The sequence below is a fragment of the Neofelis nebulosa genome, chromosome 4 (genome assembly GCF_028018385.1).
Source record: "Neofelis nebulosa isolate mNeoNeb1 chromosome 4, mNeoNeb1.pri, whole genome shotgun sequence".
NCBI classification, from domain to species: Eukaryota; Metazoa; Chordata; class Mammalia; order Carnivora; family Felidae; genus Neofelis; species Neofelis nebulosa.
The window spans coordinates 119,302,425-119,324,960 of NC_080785.1; the positions used below are offsets into that span (position 1 = coordinate 119,302,425).

General features: G+C 39.8%; 1 protein-coding gene across 6 annotated transcripts in view; it reads left to right on the forward strand.

Annotated features, from left to right (window-relative positions):
- Positions 1-20,374, forward strand: part of RAD18 (RAD18 E3 ubiquitin protein ligase) — a 108,865-nt gene extending 88,491 nt beyond the window's left edge. Inside the window, exons 12-15 of one of the 6 annotated variants that reach the window (XR_009260725.1) lie at positions 714-810; positions 4,902-5,036; positions 6,229-6,291; positions 14,918-15,020. Coding sequence is in view for 3 of the 6 variants with exons in the window: in XM_058726132.1 (XP_058582115.1) it covers positions 6,229-6,291; positions 14,918-15,020 (166 nt within the window). In the remaining 3 variants the exon portion in view is untranslated. Of the gene's footprint in view, positions 1-713; positions 811-4,901; positions 5,037-6,228; positions 6,313-14,917 lie in introns of all 6 variants that reach the window. The other 5 variants (XR_009260726.1, XR_009260727.1, XM_058726132.1 and 2 more) reach the window with 5 other exon arrangements.
- The last annotated feature ends 2,162 nt before the right edge of the window (positions 20,375-22,536 follow it).

A 22,536-nucleotide genomic window follows, 5' to 3' on the forward strand; every position in this document is an offset into this window, starting at 1 on the left:
TGTTTTGTACTTTATTATGGCCTTTTTTTCTGGGAGCACTTATGAACCTCAGCATACCCTTGAAAGCTCAATGGTTCACTTTATTTCAGGTGGTGAATTTGTTGAAAGTTTCTAGAGAAAAGGTGGGAACATAGAATAGTTCTTCCACATCTTTTTCATTTTCAAAAGAGCTTAAACTAGGTGGTACATGACTCTATTGTCCTTTGGATGAATATGACATTGTTTTGAGGGGAAGGTATCTTCACCTAAGATACTATGACATCAAGTCCTTGAAATTTATGTGTGTCCAATGAATGTGACATTGTTTTGGAGGAATGTATCTTCACCTAAGATATGATGACATCAAGTCCTTGAAATTTCTGTATGTCCATGAGATCACCATATGTAGCAGGCACTCTTTGTTTATGGAAATTCATCTCAGTCATGGTTTTCTGACTCTAGAATGGTTCCTGGCATGTGGTCAATTGTTGAATTAATTTCCCTGGGCTTCATTTGTCCTGTTGATAAAATGGGAGGATAGTTTTTTGCCCTGGTAATCTCCTTGGGTAATGGTAAAAAGCAAATGAGATGATTATATATTGTGGATGCTTCATAAATTGAACATAAACTTAGTTATGGTTTGCTTTCATCTCTTAATAAGGATTTACCATATAGTACTTGATAAAAAAGTTCTTTTCTTCTATCTGAAACTTTCTTCATTTTATATTTTCTAGATTTAATGGAGAACAGTGAAACTCTCAGCTCTACTTTATCTGTGAACCTTTTTGATGGTTATCTGATAAAACCTTATTGATGAATACATAAGAGGAGGTGGTATTTTTAATTCTTGTGCATTAGTAGCATTTTATTCTTCTTCTACTACTGGTTGAAGCAGCACAGTGTGATAAAAAAAGAAGACAAACTTTGCATTCACATCCCTAGTTCTTTTTACTTAATGTCGCTAAGCCTTTGTCCATGTGTCAAATGCAGATAAAACCTAGGGTGCTTATATGAATTAAGGTCAATGCATATAAGCTAATTATCACAATGGTCTGTAGGAGTAGTTGCTCACAAAATGGTCATTTTTGTCATTGTCTTCATTGAGTGATTTCTTTCTTTTTTTTTTTTTAAGTTTATTTATTTATTTTGAGAGAGAGAGAGAGAGAGGGAGAGAGAGAATCCCAACCAGTCTCTGCACTGCCAGCACAGAGCCTGATGTGGGCCTCGAGTCCACAAACTATGAGATCATGACCTGCCTCCAAATCAAGGCTTAACTGAGTGAGCCACCCAGGCGCCCCGAGTGATTTCTTTCTTGAACATAGGATGTTTACTGTTCTAACATGTTATTGTCAGCCAGCTACTAACATATTAGGCGTATAAGCTGCTGCTTACCCTGTAGAATAAGAACAGATTACTAAAAATAAGCATTTGAAGAAGGATTCATGGTAGCTGGCAGCATTTAGTTAAGTACCATTGTCTGGTGGCATTGTTTGTTCTCTATCAATCCTCCAGTGATCTATCCTTAAGGAGTGTTTTGTTTTTGTTTTTGAGTTTGATACGTTCAACCACGCTCAAGTTAATGCCACAATTATCGGAAGAGTTGGGCTGGTGGGGGGGTCGTATGGTGTGGAGTAACTACCAGATAATAGAAAAATCCCACTCGTAAGTAATCTTTAATCCACAGGATTTTTATAGCAAATGTTTGCATTTTTTTCTGCCCCACAGTACCCTGTGTACCTGCCATGCTGGATAAATAACAAGTTCTGATGAATTTGTACCTTGGTGTCATAGAAACAGTGCAAATCAAAGATTAAAATAGAGCACATGGTGATCAGGTTTCCTAGGGCAAATGGAAGCATAGTGCTGAGGCAGTTACTCGTGTAATTCAGACCCAGCTTTGTTTTATGAAAATGGAAGCTTTATTTATTGAACATTTACTATGTGCTAAGCTCTATGCTAAACATTCTATATGTTTTATTGATGAATCTTAGAATAGCCCTGTGAACTGCATGTGTTACTGTCTTGACTTTACAGGTGAGAATATTGAGACTTGGAAAGATTAAGTATCTTGCCCAGTATTACACATGCAGTGACAGAAACAGCCCTGAAACTGGATTCTCTTTGACACTACAATCTGTGATTTCTTCTCCTCTGGGTAGTCTTAATCAGTCATACCTTTGCCAGAGGTATTAGGCATCTTACATTTCAGCTTTGGTGGTAAAATCTTGACTAGTAAGGTGAAATAAGACGCTGCAAAAGAAACACGCAAAAAGTGTTTTCCTTTGCCTGTTAAAATGTCGCGCTACTGCTTTTGGTAAGAGAATAACGAGAGTAAGGTCTTATGTAGGAAGACCAGCTAGGTCGAAGACCAACAAACAGCAGTTTAGCTTAAGTTTCTGGAAGTTTGAGCTGAAAATAAAGGTTAAATGGCATGAAAAATTAACTGTGGGTGTTCTAAATAGATCTACTAGAATCTTCCTGAACAGAGGCTGGGAATTCCATAGAATGCAAGGTTAGCATTTTTGCCTGTGAGTCCTTCTCATGTGTATTTAATTTATAGAATAATTTTTGCTTTAGCCTGGACTGTTGGTAACATCGGAAAGCATAGTTTAAACACCCTTACCTGGGGAGCTCTGACTTCCATGTACCTGACTTCATATTCATCCAGCTTCTTTTTTCTTTTTTAACTTTTTAAATGTTTATTTTAGAGAGAGAGAGAGAGAGAGAGAGCATGAGTGGAGGAGGGGCAGAGAGAGGGAGACACAGAATCCGAAGCAGACTCCAGGCTCTGAGCTGTCACCACAGAGCCTGACGTGGGGCTCGAACCCCAAGCTGTGAGATCATGACCTGAGCTGAAGTTGGACGCTTAACCGACTGAGCCACCCAGGCGCCCCATCCAGCTTCTTAAAGTATGATCTACAGAATGTTCCAAACCCACATAGTAGAGGAGCTAAAATTTATTCCGAAAAAGTTCCTTGCCTGAGAATTAAAAGCTATAGCTGTATAAGCTCGTATATGCTCTGACCCCAGGTATACCAGAGTGAATAATTTATTTTCTCCTGTGGAGAATTTTTTAGATGTCTTTAAAGTATATGAAAGGAATTATTGATCTCCAAGGCATATTAAAATGGTTAAGATTTCAAAAATATTAATTACTATCCATAAGAAAGAGATCTGAGAGTGTTAATTTTAGACACACTGACTGTTGTGCCCAGTAGTCTGTTTGTAAAATCCTATTTGTGAAACCCTAATGTGTAATTTCAGGAATGTGGTTTTTAAGTAGAATATGGAGAGTACATTACTTTAAGAAGGAATGACCATTGTTTTAATTGTATTAGTGTCTGCTCTCAGTTTCTCAGAGGTGACTAGAATTAGAATAGCAGACATAGCAAATAATCCTGAAACATCATTGTAGGTAAGCTCCAGACCTTTCGAATTTTGTGTCCCTCAGATTAGTGACTAAGCTGGAGTGGAAGGGAAGGTGGCAAGGAATGAGGATGTCGGGGGTAGGGAGGCTGGGTGGTGTGGCCGGTCAGAGGTTTTGAAGTCACAGAACACAAGGAGATTGCAGACCACTTTTGAGATGTGTTTTTTGCGAACCTCCTCTACCATCTGTTTTCACTGAGGTAGTGAAATGTTTGCGGTACATTAGTGACAAAAGCTGCTTAGGTTTATGTCACTAATGTACCGCAAATATTTTCTTTTAACAAATCAGTGATTTCTACTGGTGATTTGAAACCCCTACGTAAATTGGTCACTAGACTGCTTGGTTGCTTGACAGGCTCAGCTGTCCTGCTTACTTACCGGAACAGTGGGGATGGTTTGTAACCTTCCTGTTCAAAAATAAAATTGTATGTGTGTATTGGGGGTGTTGGCAAGAATCACACTTTATTTTTTCTGGCCCTCTGAAACCTACCAGGACCCAGAGCTACATGAGCATTCCCTTAGCTCATGGGTTCTCAGTAGGAGCTCCCTGGGAGGGGCGGGGGGGGACAGGACAGGACTTGGTTGTGACAGCAGGAGGGCTGGATGGAAAAAAAAAAAAAAAACTCTGTGTGTAAAGCATACATACACACAGAGACAGATACTAATGTACAATATATAAATGGATACACATTTTCAGTATTAAAATTTCACGGAAGGGTAATTAGGAAAAAAATGTCTAAAAAAGCTCTGATGGGGGTGGGAGGCAATAATGAAAAGAATTGAGAAACACTGCCTTAGCTCTGTCCAGGTAAAGAAGAGTAGATGATGGTATCATTGTAACAGAGAGAAGAGAAAGAAAAAGTTACGTTAAAACAACTTCCCTTTTGTTCATAAAGTTGGAGTACTTGAAAGGGAAGTAAGTAATAACAGAAGTTGGGATGTTGGAGGTGGAAAGGTTAGACCACTTCTGTGGGAGTAGAGGTGGCATTGGATATTAGCCGGCTCTAGCAAGTGTTGATGTGGGTCTGTCTCTTAGGAAATTAATAAAGTTGGTGCAGTCTGCCTTGTGTCTCCTTAAGGGCCTTCTGCTTTTCTCTCTTGTCTGCTAATAAAAACTACATTTAGCTCGCTGTTTAAGGGGAAAGCTTGTTTTAAGGCAGTTTACACTAAGATAAAAATTACCAGTGATAAGTGAATGTTATTATTTTCCAGGGCACTTGGATTTACACAGGGGCCACCCTCAAATGTAAAAAAGTAGTAGATGCTTATATACTAACACTTTAGATTAGTGCTTCCCAAGCCTGGACCTTGAAGGAATGATTCACTGGGTGTGTAAGAGCACATACGTATCAAGAATTATCTTTAGACATAATCAAGAGTGTCTCACAAATTCAGGTACTACTGTTTTTTCACTGCATAAGTCACTATAATGAATAAAATATAGACTAAAAGTATTACTAAATTTATAATACTTTGTTATTATGTGTTTTCTCAAGCCACAAATACTGAAAAGTATTGCTGTTCCCATATGCGGATCCTTATCCTGAACCTGAGAACCTCTGAACTAGCTCTGTTGGAAGGTCACTATACCTGTCATGCAAATGGAATCCCCCCCCACCACCCCCAACCAGGTCATTATACACAGGAACCATAGTCAGAAAGGCTCCTGCATATGGCTCCTTGAGAGTCTTGGGATGGGGGGGGGGGGGGTGGTGAGGAGGGGGGGTGGGGAACCCCTGGAGTAAAATATTTGGCACAGAACAGTATTGATTGATGCTTGTTGCCTTTTTTGTTCATGCATCACAGGCAAACATTGCTTCCAAGTGATTTGTCAGTTGTTGAGAATGATTCACTGCCACTCTAAGTCTCTTTAATTTTTAAACTTTTGTTATCAGAGTCTCGTTAGATAATGATTGGCCCTGACAAACCTGTTGTTTCTCACCCCAGAGCAAGTTCTTCTTTGGTTTTAGCCTTCTCCACCCTGGGGTAGTGACTGCTGTTTCTCAGTTGTCCCATGTCATGCCCTTCACATTCTTTGTCTTAGATGTCTAAAGAAATGCTTTTTCGCTATTGATGTACACCTTTTTTTTCTTATTTATTTGGTAGGAATTTGAGTAAGAACAAGATGCTAAAAGCCTTAAAACAGTTTTTTCTTTTAAAGAAATAATACATGCCCTCTCTAACCTTATTTACCCTGTACCCTACACAGATAAACCAAAGATTACACAACACTTCAAACCAGGTTGCATTGTAACGAATTCCTTTATTAGCACAGTTCAAATTAATTAAATTTTACTTTACTTTGGTTACAAAGGACTAAAAGCCACTTAGGAACTTAATGTCTCTTTGTGAATCTCATTACTAGAGTGAGGTTTTTAAAAAAATGTTTGATCTTTGGTTGCCATAGGAGATTAAAAAGGCTCTTATTGTATTCCATTTGAACGCAGGTTTTATGTTGAGGGATTTATTTGAGGTTTGATGATTTTTTTATTTTTGCTAATTTATTGAGTTTTCTATACCTGTATTGAAATTGATGTATAATAAACTGCAAGTATTTAAAGCACACATTTTGATGATTTTTGATACATGTACACAGCTATGAAGTCATCTTCACAATGAAGATGATGAACCTGTCTACTCCCAGAGTTTCCTTGTGACACTGTAATCCCTCCTTGCCTACCCCCTTGCCCCCAGGAGGTAATCATTGGTCTGCTGGTTTGTTTTCTGTCACTGTAGAGAAGTTTGCATTTTCTAGAATTTCATATAAATAAAACCGTATGGTCTTCTTATCGTCTGGCAATATTGATGTGCCTTTCCTTTTAGTTCTAGTTCAGACATCATAAGAGATCTTCTAGAAGAAGAGGAAGCCTGGGAAGCATTACATAAGTGAGTGTTCATCATCAAGAAGTAAGCATGTACTTTGAGAAATTGTAATTCCACGCAGTTCATTTTCAAATAAAAGAGTATTTGTGCTTTCTGACCTAAGGAAGCAGTAATTCACACACATTAAGGTAAAGATTTCTAGCTTGCTACTTGTTTCTATACATTTCTGCTTGGAAATGGAATCCCAGTGTAATAATTCTGGTCACTTGTCAGAAGTTGTTTTTCTAAAGACAAATTGTTCCAATGAGAAATTCACAGTTTAGCCTTAAGCACTGGCTCAGAGTGCTAAGAAAACTTTCAGATCTTTCCTAGATGTTCCTGGTCATAAGACATGTTTAGTGTAAAATAAATACAGTTTGATTCCTTCTCCTTGTTAGCACTTAGGAATCTGTCTGGGAAATGGGAGTGGTGGAGGGGACATGTTCCAGGTCCTGCTGATAAGTAAGGAGGAAAGGAACAGGGACAAGCATTAGATTTTCATTCATCTTCACCTTCAGGAGTGATCTGCAGTACAGCGGGGTGGCTTTGTTCCACTATAACTTCATGATTACCCTTCAATGGGCCCTCAAAACTGCCTGGCAGTTTTACTGTTTCTGTGATCATTTCTTTGTCCTGTTCCTCACAGGGATTATTTGAAACCTTGGCTCTTTGCAATGGCTCCACCCCCAGCAGGAGATCTTTTCTCCTCCTTTGTAGAGAGAATAGAACCCACTGTATAGTAGTCCTCATCTTTCCAACACCAAACATATAAATCTGCTTATGTTTGCGCTCATTTTATTCCTCCTTTTATTAGGGCACCTGGGTAGTTCCCTCAGTTACACATCCAACTCTTGATTTCAGCTCAGGTCATGATCTCATGGTTCCCGGGATCCATCCCCATGTTGGGCTCTGTGCTCATGATGCCAAGCCTGCTTGGGATTCTTGCGCTCCCTTTCTTTCTGCCCCTCTTTAGTTTCTTCTTCTTCTTTTTCTTAAATGCATAAGGCAGAGTTGTCAACCAAGTGTTGGATGCCTGCCCCAGCATGCATAGAGTCCCTTGGGTTTTACCAAGGGGTTCTGTGTTATGTTGATTCCAGATGTTTAGGGAAACTCCCATTAGCTGACCACTAAACTCACCTAGCAGACATGTAAATGGCCACCCACACACAACCAAGAATGCATATTTACAGGATTAGTTCAGAAAGTCACTAAACAACAGTAGCAAATAGCAATGTCAACAAACCTTGGGGAAGGAGAATCTGATTTCCAGAGTTGCCACAGTGTATCGTTTAAAATGTCCAGTTGTCAACAACAAAAAAATTGAAACATACAAAGAAACAAATGGTGGCCTATATACAGGAGGAAGAAGCAACCAATAAAAATGTCCCTGAGGAAATTCAGACATTGGACTGTTCGATCTTTAGATCAGCTGGTTTGAATATGTTCAGAGACCTAAAGGGAAGTATGACAAAGTGTCTCACCAAATAGAGAATACTAATAAAGAAATAGAAATTGTTTAGAAAAAAAATAGTAATTCTGGAATTGAAAAGCATAGCAGCTAAAATAAATTCACTAATGAGATAACAGCAGATTTGAGCAGGTAGAAGAAAGAATCAGCAAACTTGAAGATAGATCAGTTGAGAGTACTCAGTCCAAGGAACAGAAAGGAAAACAGATGAGAATAATGTATGGTCTCAGAGACCAGTGAGACACTGTCAAGTATATCACATGCATAATGGGAGTCTTTATAATGAGAGGAGAAAGAGACAGAAAGAATATGTATAGAAATAATGACTGAAAACTTATTAAATCCAATGTAAAGAAAAAATTACACATCCAAGAAGCTCACGAGACTTCCCAAAGACAGAAAATTGTGAAAGAATCAAGAGAGAAGCAGCTCATCCCAAGGAATTTGGTAATTTTTCATCAGAAACCATGTAGGCCAGAGGCAGTGGAAAGACATATTCAAAGTGCTAAGAGAAGAAGACCGCCAACCAAGAATTCTATATCTAGCAAAACTGTACTTCAAAAACGAAGGAAAAATCAAGACCTTAGAGAACCAAAAACTGAGGGAATTGGTTACTAGGAAATATGTCCTATAATAAATATTACAGAGAGTCTTTCAGGCTGAAAGGAAAGGACACTAGACAATAACTTGAATCCATATGAAAAAATTGAGAGCACCAGTAAAGGTAAATATAAAAGTATAGGTTAATATAAAAGATGTAGTTTGTTGTTGCTGTGTAATTTAAAAGAGAACTGTGCAAAGCAATAATTCTAAGTCTGTGTTGGTAAACACAGTGTAATTTGTATGACAGTAGCAAAAAGGTGGGAGCAAGCAACAGAGCTATATATAGAAACAAAGTTGTGGAATACCTTTGAAGTTAGAGTGTTATTAATCTGAGCTAGGTTGTTATCAATTAATAGGTTAATTATAATCCCCAGGGCAACCACTAAGGAAGTAAATTTTAAAATACAGTAAAAGAAATGACAAAGGAATTAAATGATAAACTAGAAAATAACACAGAAGAAAGCAGTGATGAAGGAATAGAGGAACACAAGACATAAGACATAGAAACCAACAAAATGGCACACATAAATCCTATACATTGAGTATAAATGGATTAAGTGTTTCAGTTAAAAGAGAATGGCAGAATGGATTTAAAAACAAACCATGATCCAAGTATACACTGTCTACCAAAGATACACTTTACATTCAAAGACACAAATAAGTTAAAAAGCATAGAAAAAGATATACCATGCCAACAGTCTGGTGTAGCCATAATAATATCAGACAAAATAGACTTTCAGACAAAAATTGTTACTGGAGACAGAGAGAGACATTTTATTATGATAAAAAAGTCAATCCACCAAGAAGACATTATTATAAGCATATACACACCTAATGACAGAGCCCCAAATAGATGAAGCAAAAAAGATAAAAACAAAAAAACCCTTAGAGTTAGGTGAGAAAAATGGTGGGAAAGGTTAAACCACCTAAGAGCAATAGGAGCCAAAGCTCATCAAATAATTATCGTGGGTGGTCCTGGCTTCGCTCTGTCCTTTTTGGTTGGGGAGCCAAACAGGCTAAAGGCAAAGTGAGCCTGTGGGTGTTTCTTTTTTCTATCAGGTTTATTGAGGTTTGATAATAAAAATCGCCAGTTTTAGGTGTTCAGTTCTATGAGTTTTGATAAACATTTATAGCAATGTAGCCACTATTTACAGTTGATATATAGTGTATTTCCATCACACCAAAACATTGTCTGGTACCCTTTTGTATTCAGTCTCCTTCCTGGTTCCTGCAACCACTGATTTGCCTTCTGTCCCAACAGTTTTTTCTTTTTCCAGTATGTTCTGTAAATGGAACCGAATAATAACGTAGTTGTTTGTGTCTAGCTTCTTTCAGTTAGCATAACCCTTTTGAGAATCATCCATATTTTTCATCTATCAGTAGTTCCTTTTCATTGCCGACTGGTATTCCTTTGTAAGATTGTATTGCACTCAAAAGCTGATGGGCACTTGGGTGGTTTCCAGATTTGGGGGATTATGAATGAAACTGCTGTAAGCTTTTGAGTGCGGTTTTTTGTGTGGATGTAAGTTTTCATTTCTCTTGGGTAAATACCTTAACATGACTGGCATTAGTGCATCATATACCAAGTGTATGTTCAACTGATAAGAAACTGCCCAGCTGTTTTCCACCAGGAGTGAGAGTTCCAGTTGCTCTGTATCTTGGCCAGTACTTGATGATGGTGTTTTTTTTTAAAAGCCATTTTAATAGATCTATAGCAGTATTTCATTGTCATTTGAATTTGCATTTCTGTAAAGGTTAATGACACTGAACTTCCTTCCACATGCATGTTTGCCATCCCTGTCTTTTGATGAGATGCTTCCTCACATTTTCTGCCCATTTTGTAAGTTGGGTGGTTTTTTACTTTTGAAATTTCTGACTTTTTTGTCAGAAATGTATTTTGCAAATATTTTCTTCCACTTTGTGACTTGCCTTTTCATTTTCCTGATAGTGTTTTTCAAAGAGCAGTTTTAAATTTTGATGAAATCTAATTTATCATTTTTTTTTTCTTTTATATTTTGTGCTTGTTATGTCCTACCTAGGAAATCTTTACCTAACCCAATGGTTTTCGATTATGTTCTGGAAATTTTAGGGTTTATATTTAGGTCTATAATCTATTTCAAGTTAATTAAAAAAAATTTTTTTAATGTGTTATTTATTTTTGAGAGAGATAGAGTGCGAGCGGGGGAAGGTCAGAGAGAGAGGGAGACACAGAATCTGAAGCAGGCTCCAGGCCTGACATAGGGCTCGAACTCGCAAACCGGGAGATCATGACCTGAGCCGAAGTCGACTCTTAACTGACTGAGCCACCTGGGAGCCCCTATTTCAGGTTAATTTTTATAAATGATGCACAATAAGCATTGAGGTTCAATTTTTCTTTTTTACATGTGGGTTTCCATTTTCTCTAGCTTTATTTATTGAAGAAACTATCCTTTCCCAATTTAATAACTTTGGTGCCTTTATCAAAAGTCAATTGAATATATATGTGTGGGTCTATTTCAGGAATCACTGTTCTGTTCTGTTGATCTATATGTTTGTCTTTTCACCAATAACACCTTGTCTTCATTGCTGCAGTTTTATAATGAAGGACATCTTGGTTGCTTCCAAGTTTTGGCAATTATGAATAAAGTGCTGTTTATTATATTTTAATAAAAAGAAACTGCAGGGTTTTGTGTGGACATAAGTTTTCAGTGCAGTTGGGAAAATACCAAGGAGTGTAATCGCTGGATTTGTATGTAAGACTATATTTAGTTTTGTGAGAAAATGCCAAGCTTTCTTCTAGAATGGCTGTGCCGTTTTGCATTCCTACCAGCAGTGAATGAGAATTTTTCTTGTTTCGTATCCTTATCAGCATTTATCGTGGTCAGTATAAATTTTTCTTCCTTAGAATTGTTTTGGCTATTCTAGCTTTATTGATGGGAAGTGGAGCTCAGGCTCCCCTGTCCCTAAGGGAGATGAAAGGCTGTCTGTACCAGTCTGGATGTGTTGCTGAACTTTGGGAAGGGATTTGATGGCTCTGCTGGATATAAGTACCAGATTCACCACCCTGCCCTGTCCTGTGCAGAAAGGAAGCGCCTGAATTCATTTTGTGGGGTTTGGATAAGGTTCACCATGGGGAAGCTAATGTGACCTTGTAGGTGGGGTCCTTTGGGCTAATTCATTGTACTATTGTTGTTTTTAAATTTGAATGTATGTGGGAATTGATGTGTTGTGTACTTATAGTTCCCCATCCAGTAAGTGCCAGAGCAAATTCTCTGATAAGGAAGAGCCACACACAGACAAGTGCTAATACCCTTGCATTCCCACAACCCTAATGACCCCTCAGAGCTACAAGTCTTTATGACTAATGATTTTCCTGATTGGAGCCTCTGACAAAGGGAGGCGGCCTTCAGCTAGAGGCACCTTTTGGGATATTGGACTTGTGTCCAGCCTCACATAGCTACCAGCTATACACCTTCTGAAAAACAGCTCTTTGCTTGCTACTAGGTTCTTGTCAAAACTGAATGGCCTGGGCGCCTGAGTGGCTCAGTTGGTTAAGTGTCCTGACTCTTAATTTCGGCTCAGGTCATGATCTCATCCCACATCAGGCTCTGCACTGACAGTGTGGAGCCTGCTTGGGATTATTTCTCTCCCTCTCTCTTGTGCTCTCTCTTTCTCTCAAAACAAATAAATAAACTTAAAAAAAAAAAAAAAAAGAACAACAACTGAATGGCCTGGTCCATGGAGGCTCTTATGGACTGAATTGTGTTCCCCTAAAATTCATATGTTGAAGCCCTAACCTCCAATGTGACTGTATTTGGAGATGGAGCCTTTAAGGAGGTAACTAAGGTTGAACACATCATAAACGTGATCATGAAGGCCACAGATTGGCAGATCCCCCGTGTTGAGACTAACAAGCCTGACAGGTGCTAACTGAACCATCTAGGTTACTCATGAACATATCAATAATAAGAGCCCATTCTCCAAAGAGAATGCCTGGAATCAATAATGGGCTGATGGTCAAGGGATTCACTCGACCTTTTATCCTCCCTATAATCCACAGGCTGCTAATGTTATTGAATGTTGAAATGGCCTCCTTTAAAAATACCAACTCCCTCACCTTCTCCTGGTCCACACAACTTAGCAAGGAAGTTTGGTCACTGAATGCTGCTGTCCCCAGAAAGGAATTATCTTTGGGTCGCTTTCTGGGTAATGATTAGGACAAAAAGCATGTTGGGGTTATACTGACCTATTTCAGAAACCCAGCGTTCCTCAGCTATTCCTAGGCATGATGCTTTTTTCTTTCTCCTAACAGCAACCATATACTGGCCAGATTGGTACACCCTCTGGGTGGCAGCTTGGCCAAGAGGGGTCCTAGAGAATTCAGACTTAATTCTGGTTAAGCTTGTTGGATTCACTTGCTGGAATGCCGTGGTTCTAGGTCAGGGCATCTGGCCTACTGTCTGCCACATACATCTCCTGTTTGTGGTTCTTTCTGTGTTATAAGAATTGAGTTGCGACAGACGATATGGCCCTCAGAGCCCCAAATATCTGGTCATTTACACAGAAAGTTTGCCAACCCCTGTCCTAAATCAAAAATAGTAAGCACTTGTCTTGGTATACGACCCACCGAGTCTTCTTGCTCTGGGCCACATGGGTCAAAGTGGGGAACATAATGAGTCTCTGAAAATTTTAATGAAAATGTTCTTTTTCCTCTTAAGCTTGACTATTCCTGGTCAAAGGACTGTGTGTGGTAGGGGATTAGTGGAGAAAAGGTAAAGTTACAGCTAAGAAAAAGGAACATGCTAATTTTGTGGAGGTGGAGAAAGCAGCAATGTTGACACCTGGGGAGAAACCTCTTAGACTCTGGGAGGTACCATGAGGGAGGGACAGTAATGACCTTTGTCTTTCAGAGCCACCCATTAAACATCTTTCCATGTATGTTCTCCAGCTTTTCCCTAGAGCTTTTATCATATTAATCAGTTGGTTAAAGTTTCCAACATGTGAGTCTTTCTGTTGGTTACTTTATCTCTTGACGATGGACTTATTATTTGTTTTTTTTTTCTTTGTGCATTTGTACATTTTGCATGAATGCTAGACATACTATGAAGGGCCGTAGATACTGAGTTAAAATAGTGTTTCCACATGGAAACAGGCTTGCTTCTTCTGTCAGGCCATTAGTGTGGGGAGTTGACCCAGGTTGGAATTTCCTTGTTCCTAACATGACCTTCAGTGGATATCAGAGGCATCAAGATCTTCAAAAAGTGGGCTACTTTTACCTGGTGCTTAGTGTGGGGGCTGGGTTGTAGAAAGGTTTTGTTCACTGCTTTTGTTTCAATTGACCTTTCAGCCTTGTCTGCATGCCTGCCTCCCAGAAGGGCCTCTCTCCATGCCCATACCTCTCCATCAGCAGTTTACTGTTACTCCCTAATACTTGGTGCTTGGCTCCTGGTGGGGGCCTGCTGGAGCTCTCTCTTTCTTGTTCCAGCTGTGGTCTCTGGCAGGCCCCATGTGCCTGGATCTTGCGGGCGGAGCTTTCTCTGCCCACCCCCTCTCCCTCCCATGGTTGTCAGACTGCCTTGACCCAGGCTCCGCTTGGTGTTGAGAACATCAGCCTAAGATGATTTTCTGCCCTTCCTCCAGAGGTAGAGGTTTTTATTTCTACCATTTCCTCGGCAGGACAGTATCTTTGCCAGTGTTCTTGCAATTGATTTCCTATCCTTCAGTGCAGGTTGATTTCCTGTCCTTCAGTGCAGATTGATTTTACCTCCGCTCCTCCTCCAGAGACCTTAGATCTTTGCCTGATTGCCATGGGCCATTCAGTTTCCCTCAGCAACTGAAAGCTTTCACTTCATAGAAGAGAACCATCCCAGGAAGAGGTAGGGCTTTCTGCCTGACCCCTGTCCCCACATTCACCAGCTTTATCCAGTGCCACCAAAGTGGGCTGTCCTCAGTCTCCTGCCCTGCTCCCAGTTTTTCTCATGAGCATTTGAGGGAGGCTCCTGGAAAAGAGCTTGCAAGTGCATGTGGCCTCTCCTTGTGTTAGGGCCTTTCAGTACTAGCCCATGGTTCAGAATTCACTAAAATGTCAGCTGATAACCTCTTACCTGGTTGTACAACAGCCACCTTCCTCCAGTGCTGTGTCAAAAGTGAGAACTTGTGTGGCCCATCTCTCTTTGGTGGGGCTTATCTTTCTTTGGAATTTTGTTTTCTTGGTTGCCTTACAACCTCAGCTCTCAGGATTAGGAGAATGATTTCATTGTGCTCTGACTTTGCCTTGTTAGGATAGGAGCACTTTTTTTTGTTTTTTCCAGTTTTGTTCATGTTAAGCAAAGTGTAAAATTATTCTAGATTTTGATTCAGAAGAAAGGGGTTCAATTCCTGCCTCTGTCACTTACAGCCTGTGATCTTTGCTAAGTCAGTTATAAAACGTATTTAAAAATGCTAATAATTATTATTGTAATAGACTAGCCAGTGGAGCAGAGGACTATGTGGAGGTTTAAATGAAACAGTGCACGTGAAAGCACATGTTAACTAGAAACTGCCGTGGAAGAATCATGATCGTTATTTTCTAAGGTGCTGTTTCCTTTTTTACATTTTCAGAAATGATCTTCAAGACGCAGAAATGAGTCCAAGGTTCAATCGTCGAACAAGATCAGATGAGAGTGCTGAGATCGAGCCGAGAAATAAACGGAATAGGAACTAGCGTGGGCTTTGCTGACGTTTCCAGTGTGGTGGGTGGAGTGTGCCACTGTGGGTTGCCAGGCAGACTTCGTGTTCATAAATGCCCAAGTGAAGGGGTTAACTTCTCAATATGATAAGTAGCTGATTGTCATTCTTTTTTTTTTTTTTTTTTTTTTTTTTTTTTGTCTTTCCTGGGAAAAAATAAGTTAACAGAACATCCTCACTTGGTTAGTTAACCTCCTGTCTCTAAAACCTCTCTCTGTAAAAATACATCCACACATCCGCCAGCTTTGCAGGGTTCACAGACGTGTTGGCAAAGGAGTTTTGCGTGGTTTTGTTTCTAAATCAGGATGTCCTTAAGGCATTCTCCTCTTCCATGGAGAAACTAACTTGACAAAATGATTCTTTTCAACCTCTTTGCCACAAGGAACAGCTGAAGAGTTAAGAGCCTCTGCATTTCTGGAAAAGCAGGATGTCATAAATCACCTCTTTGGTGCATGTCAGCTCCTAATGCCCGGATGCCAGCATGCCTGTCACAGCAGTTACGTGATGGTCGTTGCCCGAGTTTAATGTAGTCGTTTGTTATTTGGAGTAGGGTGTTGGATACTGGAACCTAAAGTCACGAACAATAACTTTGAAACATCAAGCATATAGTTCAGAAATGGCACTTCAAAATGATGTTCGTCTTTTTTTTTTTTTTTCACTTGGATAAATCAAATTTTTAACACTCTGAATCCCAGCTATTAATCAAAAAGAATGCAATAAATGGATTTTGTAAATGAATAGATTCTGTATCAATTTAAAATAATGCCCTGAAAACTGTCTTGTGAATAGTTGAGCACAAGCTGCAAATCATTGGAAGGGCTTGGTCAGAAATTGTTGTCTCTGCAAAATGTCCACCAGACCAGTTCCCAGTTCCTTCCAGAGTTCCTAATGCCTCTCTTTGGCATCTCAGAGCCGGCCCTCCTGTCCCTTCCCTGCCCCCACATCACTGCCCAGCCCAAACACATCCGCTTTCAAATAACATGACAGTACACGTGCCAGTGTTAAGACAACAAATTTATGAATGTGCCAGAGACATTTGTGACTTCCCCTTTGCAAAGAATGTCTCCATTGACTTTGGCTTTTTGGTATGCTTTTGGGTTTCTGGATAATGTGTGGAGTCTCATTATGACTTAGAGTTCAGCGTTTTCACACTTAAATGGCCGTTTGTTTTCCTTTTGAGTTCTCTGAGCTTCAAATGGTTATATAAGAATTTGTCATGGTCATTTCATCTGCTACATTATGAGTGGTGCAGGGGTACCTGGGTGGCTCAGTCGGTTAAGCGTCCGTCTTCAGCTCGGGTCATGATCTCAAGGTCTGTGGGTTTGAGCCCCGCGTCGGGCTCTGTGCTGGCAGCTCGGAACACGGAGCCTGTTTCAGATTCTGTGTCTCCCTCTCTCTCTGCCCCTCCCCTGCTCATGCTCTGTCTCTCTCTGTCTCAAAAATAAATAAAAAAACATTTAAAAAAATTTGTTTTTTAATTATGAGTGGTGCATTAAGGAAACTAAAAGTAGCACCACTCACTAAATTGACCAGAGGATCTGATGTGAGGTCAGTGAGCAATATCAAGCAAAATAAGGTTTAACACTGATGTGATATTTATGTCACCGAATTGCCAGAAATTATGCTAAAATGAAAACTTTCATTAAAAATTGCACACCCACTATAAATTAAACTGGAAATAATCACTATTTTAATTGCAGCTATAAAAAGAAAACAAAACAAAAAACCCCCAAAATCCAAACAAGTAAATTTGAACATCTAATTGGGATCAACATCAGGGATTCATGAATCAGGCAGCATCCCATCTACAAGTAGAAAGGAGCTCCAAGGAGCTGTACAAAATGGAGTGTTTTTAAAGGCAGAAAGGAGGTGGGACAAGGAAGTCATTAGCAAAAGAAAATATAGGATGGTTTAGTCAAATTCCTTTTGGGGCAAGGGGAGGTGGTCTCTCATGCAGATCACCTCACTAGTGATGATCAGGAAATTCTGGATTGGTTAAAGGTCACGTTCCTACAATGCAACTAAGTCTTAGTTGCTGTTGTGGGGGCAAGTGACTCCACCTTGGGTCTGTTGTTTCTTTTTCTTTATTTTTGACACAGCAAAAGGAGTCTGCAAGGGAGTAGTGAGACCCAAGTTAGGGAAATAGGCAAGTGACTATTCAGTAAATATTTGATTATCTTCTTAGGTAGCAGTTACTGTGCTGAGCACTGGGAAAACAGAGGTGACCAGAGGCCATCTGAAATGATGGTTTTCAGTAGGGCAGGGAAGAAGATTTTGCCCCTAAGGGGCTTTTGCCAGTTTGTGGAGAGATTTTTAGGTGTCACAACTGTGGGGTTAGAGGATTGCCCTTGGTATGAATGGATAGAGACCAAGGATGCTTCTGAACATCCTGCAACACACAGGGTAACCCCTATGGAGTTTTTGCTCAAGCTGCCATAACAAAGTACCATGGACTGGGTGACTTAAAAGGAAAAAAAGGTTTTTTTCTGCCAGTTCATGGAGGGTAGCAGTCTAAGATGAAGTTGTCATTAGGGTCAGTTTCTTCTCAGATCTCTTTCTGGGGCTTGTAGATGGCCACCTTCTTGTTGTGTCCTTAGATGATCTTTTCTCTTTGCACACATTTGTGTCATAATCTTCTAAGGACAGCAATCATGTTGGATCAGGGCCCATCCATGACACTTCACTGTACCTTAATTATCACTTTAAAAACCCTATTTCCAGGGGTGCCTGGGGGGCTCAGTTAAGTGTCTGACTCTAAATTTTGACTCAGGTCATGATCTCAGAGTTCATGCGTTCAAGCCCTGTGTCGGGCTCCCACAGTGAGAGTGTGGAGCCTGCTTGGGATTCTCTCTCTCCCCCACTCTCTCAGCCCCACCCCTGCTCATGCTCGCTCTCTCTCTCTCTCTCTCTCTCTCTCTCAAAAATAAATTAATAAACTTAAAAAAAACAACCCTATTTCCAAATGCATTCACATTCTGAGGTACCAGGGGTTACACCTTCAATATATTAATGGCAGGGTCCGGGAACACAGCTTAGCCCATGATACCCCCCAGTTAAGAATTAACTGGTCCATTAAAATTGTCAATGGTACCAAGATTGAGAAACCCTGGTGTAAAGGAACTCCCAAGTCTATTTGAAAAATGATTCCTAAAGGGCATTTCCTGAGCTCTATCAGCACTTAGGATACATTTAATACTCATTATTGAAGGAAAGGTAATTTTATTTCCATTTGAGAATGCGGAACTTAGGTTAAGTGTTAGATCTAGGATTGAAACCAATAAGCTTTTGGTTCCAAAATTCATCTTTTGGTGAAAATGTGATCCTCACCACTGGTTATTTATTAATTCTCTTTACCTCCTAACTCCCATCCAGGGTATTAACAGCTCCCATGAGTATGTCATCCCACAATGGCAGTGATGCTTTTGGTTTGGGATGGTGTAAGTGAGCTGCTGTGTACTTTAGAAAGGGACCTCCAGGTTGAACTCATCTGACAGACCATGCTTTTATCCTCTTAACTCTTTTCTCTTCTTTATACCCCTCATTGAGAGTCAGTGGTCTAGTTGAAAAAGTAATTCATACACATAAGACAATGTGAGTAGTATAGGGAGGGTAGTATATATTTAAGAAGTAACTCATGTGGTTGAAGAGGTTCAGAGCAAGTCTCCCTAAAATGTGCCACTTTGGCATGTGGTAATTGAGCTGAACAATTGAGACCCTGCAGGCCCAAGAGAAACTTTTTGCCATTCCCTTAACTGTCTAAAAGAATTTAAACGAGGTCTTTCCCAGAGTTAGAGTTAATACCAAAGATAAATTTTATCTGAGTAACATATCTCATATAAACATCTAATTACATCTAAAACATATGCTTTTTCTTATTAACCTGTGAATTGCCTTCCTTGTCTTTGAACCTCCAGGCCCCTATCCCATTCCTTAGCTCATGATGACATATATACTTCATTTTACCTTTCTGTCTTTGAACCTCTCATGTATGTGGGGTTCCCATACATACAAAATTAAACTTGATTTTCTTCTGCCAATGTATCTCATGTCAACTTAATTGTTAGCACCAGCTGAAGGAACTTTGAAGGGTAGAGGAAAAATTTTCCTCCCCAGTATGGCAAAGATTCTCGTCAACAGGAATAAACAAGAGAGGCTTTTGGAGAAAAAAATTTTTTTTTCTTATGGCTCTTGGTCTGTAGAATGAGAAGAAAACAATGATCTAGATTACTACACTGATTGCTGTGGTTGAACTCAAGAATTGAGTTTTCTTAGAACTGGGGAAAAGGCAGAAATGGTGGATTACAAAATTCTTAGCCTCTGCTAAAAGAAAATAGCAATTCTTGAAATGAGACACAGTGTTTTCCTATTATGTGTTTCTTTTTGTTATAAAAGTAATTAATTAGGAACATTAGAGGGGGGAACCAGCATAGCCATTGAATTCATGACCATTTTGATAACGTTTCTTTGGTTTTAGTCTTTGAACATATCAGATGTCCTTTGCAATAACCACTTGAGGTTATAAACAGGTCATACTGGCACTAACACCTCCTGTTACTGGCTACCTACACTTGGGCCTTATGGGGGCATTTCCCCATCCCATTCCCTGTATGTCCAGGTATCCCTGGCCTCAGGCTACTGAGAATATAAGAGCAAGTCCATGCCTCAGTATGTTGCTGCTCTCCTGCCACATTCCTGCTGGGCATCTGTCACACTTGTCAGTGGTCTCTGGCACTGCTGGTCCTGCCAGAGAATCCTGACTTGCTGGGATGCCAAGGCATCCCTCTACTCCTGTTGATTTCACTGATTCTCGGCCTTGCTGTGTTCTCTGTGGAAGCAATGAAAATGTGTTCCCCCAGTCCGATAGTGTGCTGTCACCTGGGCCCATTGTGTCCTTCATAAAAATTTTTCTGCTTCTCCCTCTTTCCTTATCCCCTTTTCTTTCTCCCTTTCCCCTTTATCTTCTCTTTCCTCTTTCTCTCCTCTGCCTTTCCTTGACTATGATGAGTGCATGTCAGATAGTAGTGCAAAACAGACCCTGCCATAATGGGACTTGTAGACCACAAGGGTAGACGGACATTAATTAATTATACAAATTACAATTGTGATAAGTAAAATAAAGCAGAGGTACATGGCCCTATGAAAATATGTAATAGGGGGATTTTGATTTTGCCTATAAGCTCTGTAGGAACTGAAAAATCAGTTCGAGGGGATAATGTTAATCACTGTAGTCCTGCTTTGTCCTCTATGTCCTAATCCCCAGGAAACTGTGCAGGTACCTTCTGACTTTTTGGTCCAAATATTAAAATATTCATGGAAGTCAACTTAAGCAAATATGTGCCTATGTGTCTACTAACTTCACGACTATGTCAGACAAGCCGGACAAGTCAGAATTGCATATGACTTAGCCAGGATTGACTCCACACACAGTGCTTTTGTCACTTCGCACAGAACACTTTCACAGTACATTATCGGTACTCTTGAGTGATGGTGTCATGAGCCCATCTGGATCATGTGCCACCTTTGCACAGTCTTCTCTTCCTAGACATTTACGTTACTGCCAGTTTTTCCCAATTATAAATAATAATAGAATTTTTTCCCTTGAGTTAGATTCCCAGAAATGGAATTATTGCAATACTAACTCTTAACAAAATCTATGGGCAGGTTGTTTTCACAACAGAGGACATTAAGGTATTAAATTCTAAAGGGGATTTAGTCTGTGTTTTAAAATAATGGTCATTAAGAGATATATTGGAGCTCTTTGTGGGAATTTCACAGCAAGTGCAAAAACTTTCATATGGCTTCTACTTCTATTAGCTGTCAAAGCTGATGGGTCCACAATTGATGGGGCCTGAGAAAAGATAATTCTGTAGGGTTATAAGCAAGCAGAAGGCCAAAGTACTTTGGGCACTCTAATACTGTTTTTAATAGGCTCCCTGAGGGGGATGGCTAGAGAACCCTTTTATTACATTTCACACCCAAGCTGGATACATTTTCTGGCAAGATTCTAGAGCTGTCATTTTTCTAGTGCTGGCCAGAGAAGCGTCCAGCTGCTTTGGAGACAGATGAGCAGGTGACACAGTTGGCAAAGTCTTACAAATGTCTTCACTTGAATGGGGCACCGGGTGGGCTCAGGAGTACCAGCAGGCAGGGGACTCTTTTTGGTCCCAGTATTGCAGCTTTGAAACTACAAGCTTCGTAAGTGAAACCCTGACTTCCACAGGGCATTGTTTATTCCATTTCAGTTGCGTGAGAACGGCATCACAACCTTGAATGGATTTTACAATTTTTTTTTTTTTTTTTTTGTGCACCATTTAGAGTAGCCCTGACTTTTCCATGCTGAACAGCATGTCTGAACTGCAGAATGCACTTCTGGGTAACCTCACATTCATAGTCGAATGAAGCTGTTAAATATAACAGTTTGAGTTCTAAAGAATACCTGCTGAAAACTTTCTAACTTGGCAGCATTAGTTTCTGAAACCGTGACTTCTGTATAGAGCAGTTTATATCATGTTTTCAATTCATGGCATGGAGTTATCTAAACAAGCTAAAAGCTTGAAGGAGGAGGTAGACTATGTGAAGCTGGCATCTTACGCACCGTGTCACAGTTTTACAGAAATACAGGCTTTATAGAGACCCATTTTGCCTCAATCTGTTTCAGAATCATATGGTTTAGACTATTGCTGATTTCTGTTCAGAAGTGGAGAAGAGATGAGTAAAAGTTTCTCGAAGTCTTACCTTGGTCAGGCTGGGATTTTTTTCTTGCAAAGTGAAAAATGGATTGGTGATGAATTATGGGATAGTTATGTTTAAATTTGCATGTTTCTCATGCAAGATATTAGATTGAGAGACCCAGGCTGCACTCCATTAAATTTCGATAGGCCAACAGCACTTACTAAAGGATGTTCTTTAGGAAGAATGTCCTAGAACCCAGGGAGGAGTGAGACGCCAAAGGCAGTCTTGAGCCGAGAAATTGGTAAAACACATTGGCAAATCTAAGTAAAGACAGACCAAAAGAAAAACCTAATGGGCCATGGTCAAAACAAGTTGGAATTAAAGTGTTACACAGTAACTTGGCCTGTGGGAAAGGGAGGCCAGAATAATTATTAAAGATATTCTGAGGCCCTTAGTAGTTGTAATATAGACACTGACCTATATTACATTTTAAGCCAAGGGTCCGTCTCCGATTTTTAGGGGTAACTATTCGTAAATAGAAACAATGTAGTATTTTTCAAGTCAGACAATAGGATTAAGGAGAACTTGGTATCAAACTACTACCAGGCAGAAAAGAAAGTTAAAAAAAACTACAAAAAAGTGTGATGAAAACATAAGACAAGATGGTCCAAAAGGCCAAATATACCAAGAATCCCTACATATAAATGACCGAACTTAGTAATAGCTAATGTTTATTACATAGTGTGTCTTGTTTGCCAGGCACTTTTCTAAGGGCTTTGTCAGTGTTAACTCAGTCATTACAACAGTAAAGCCTTATAGAT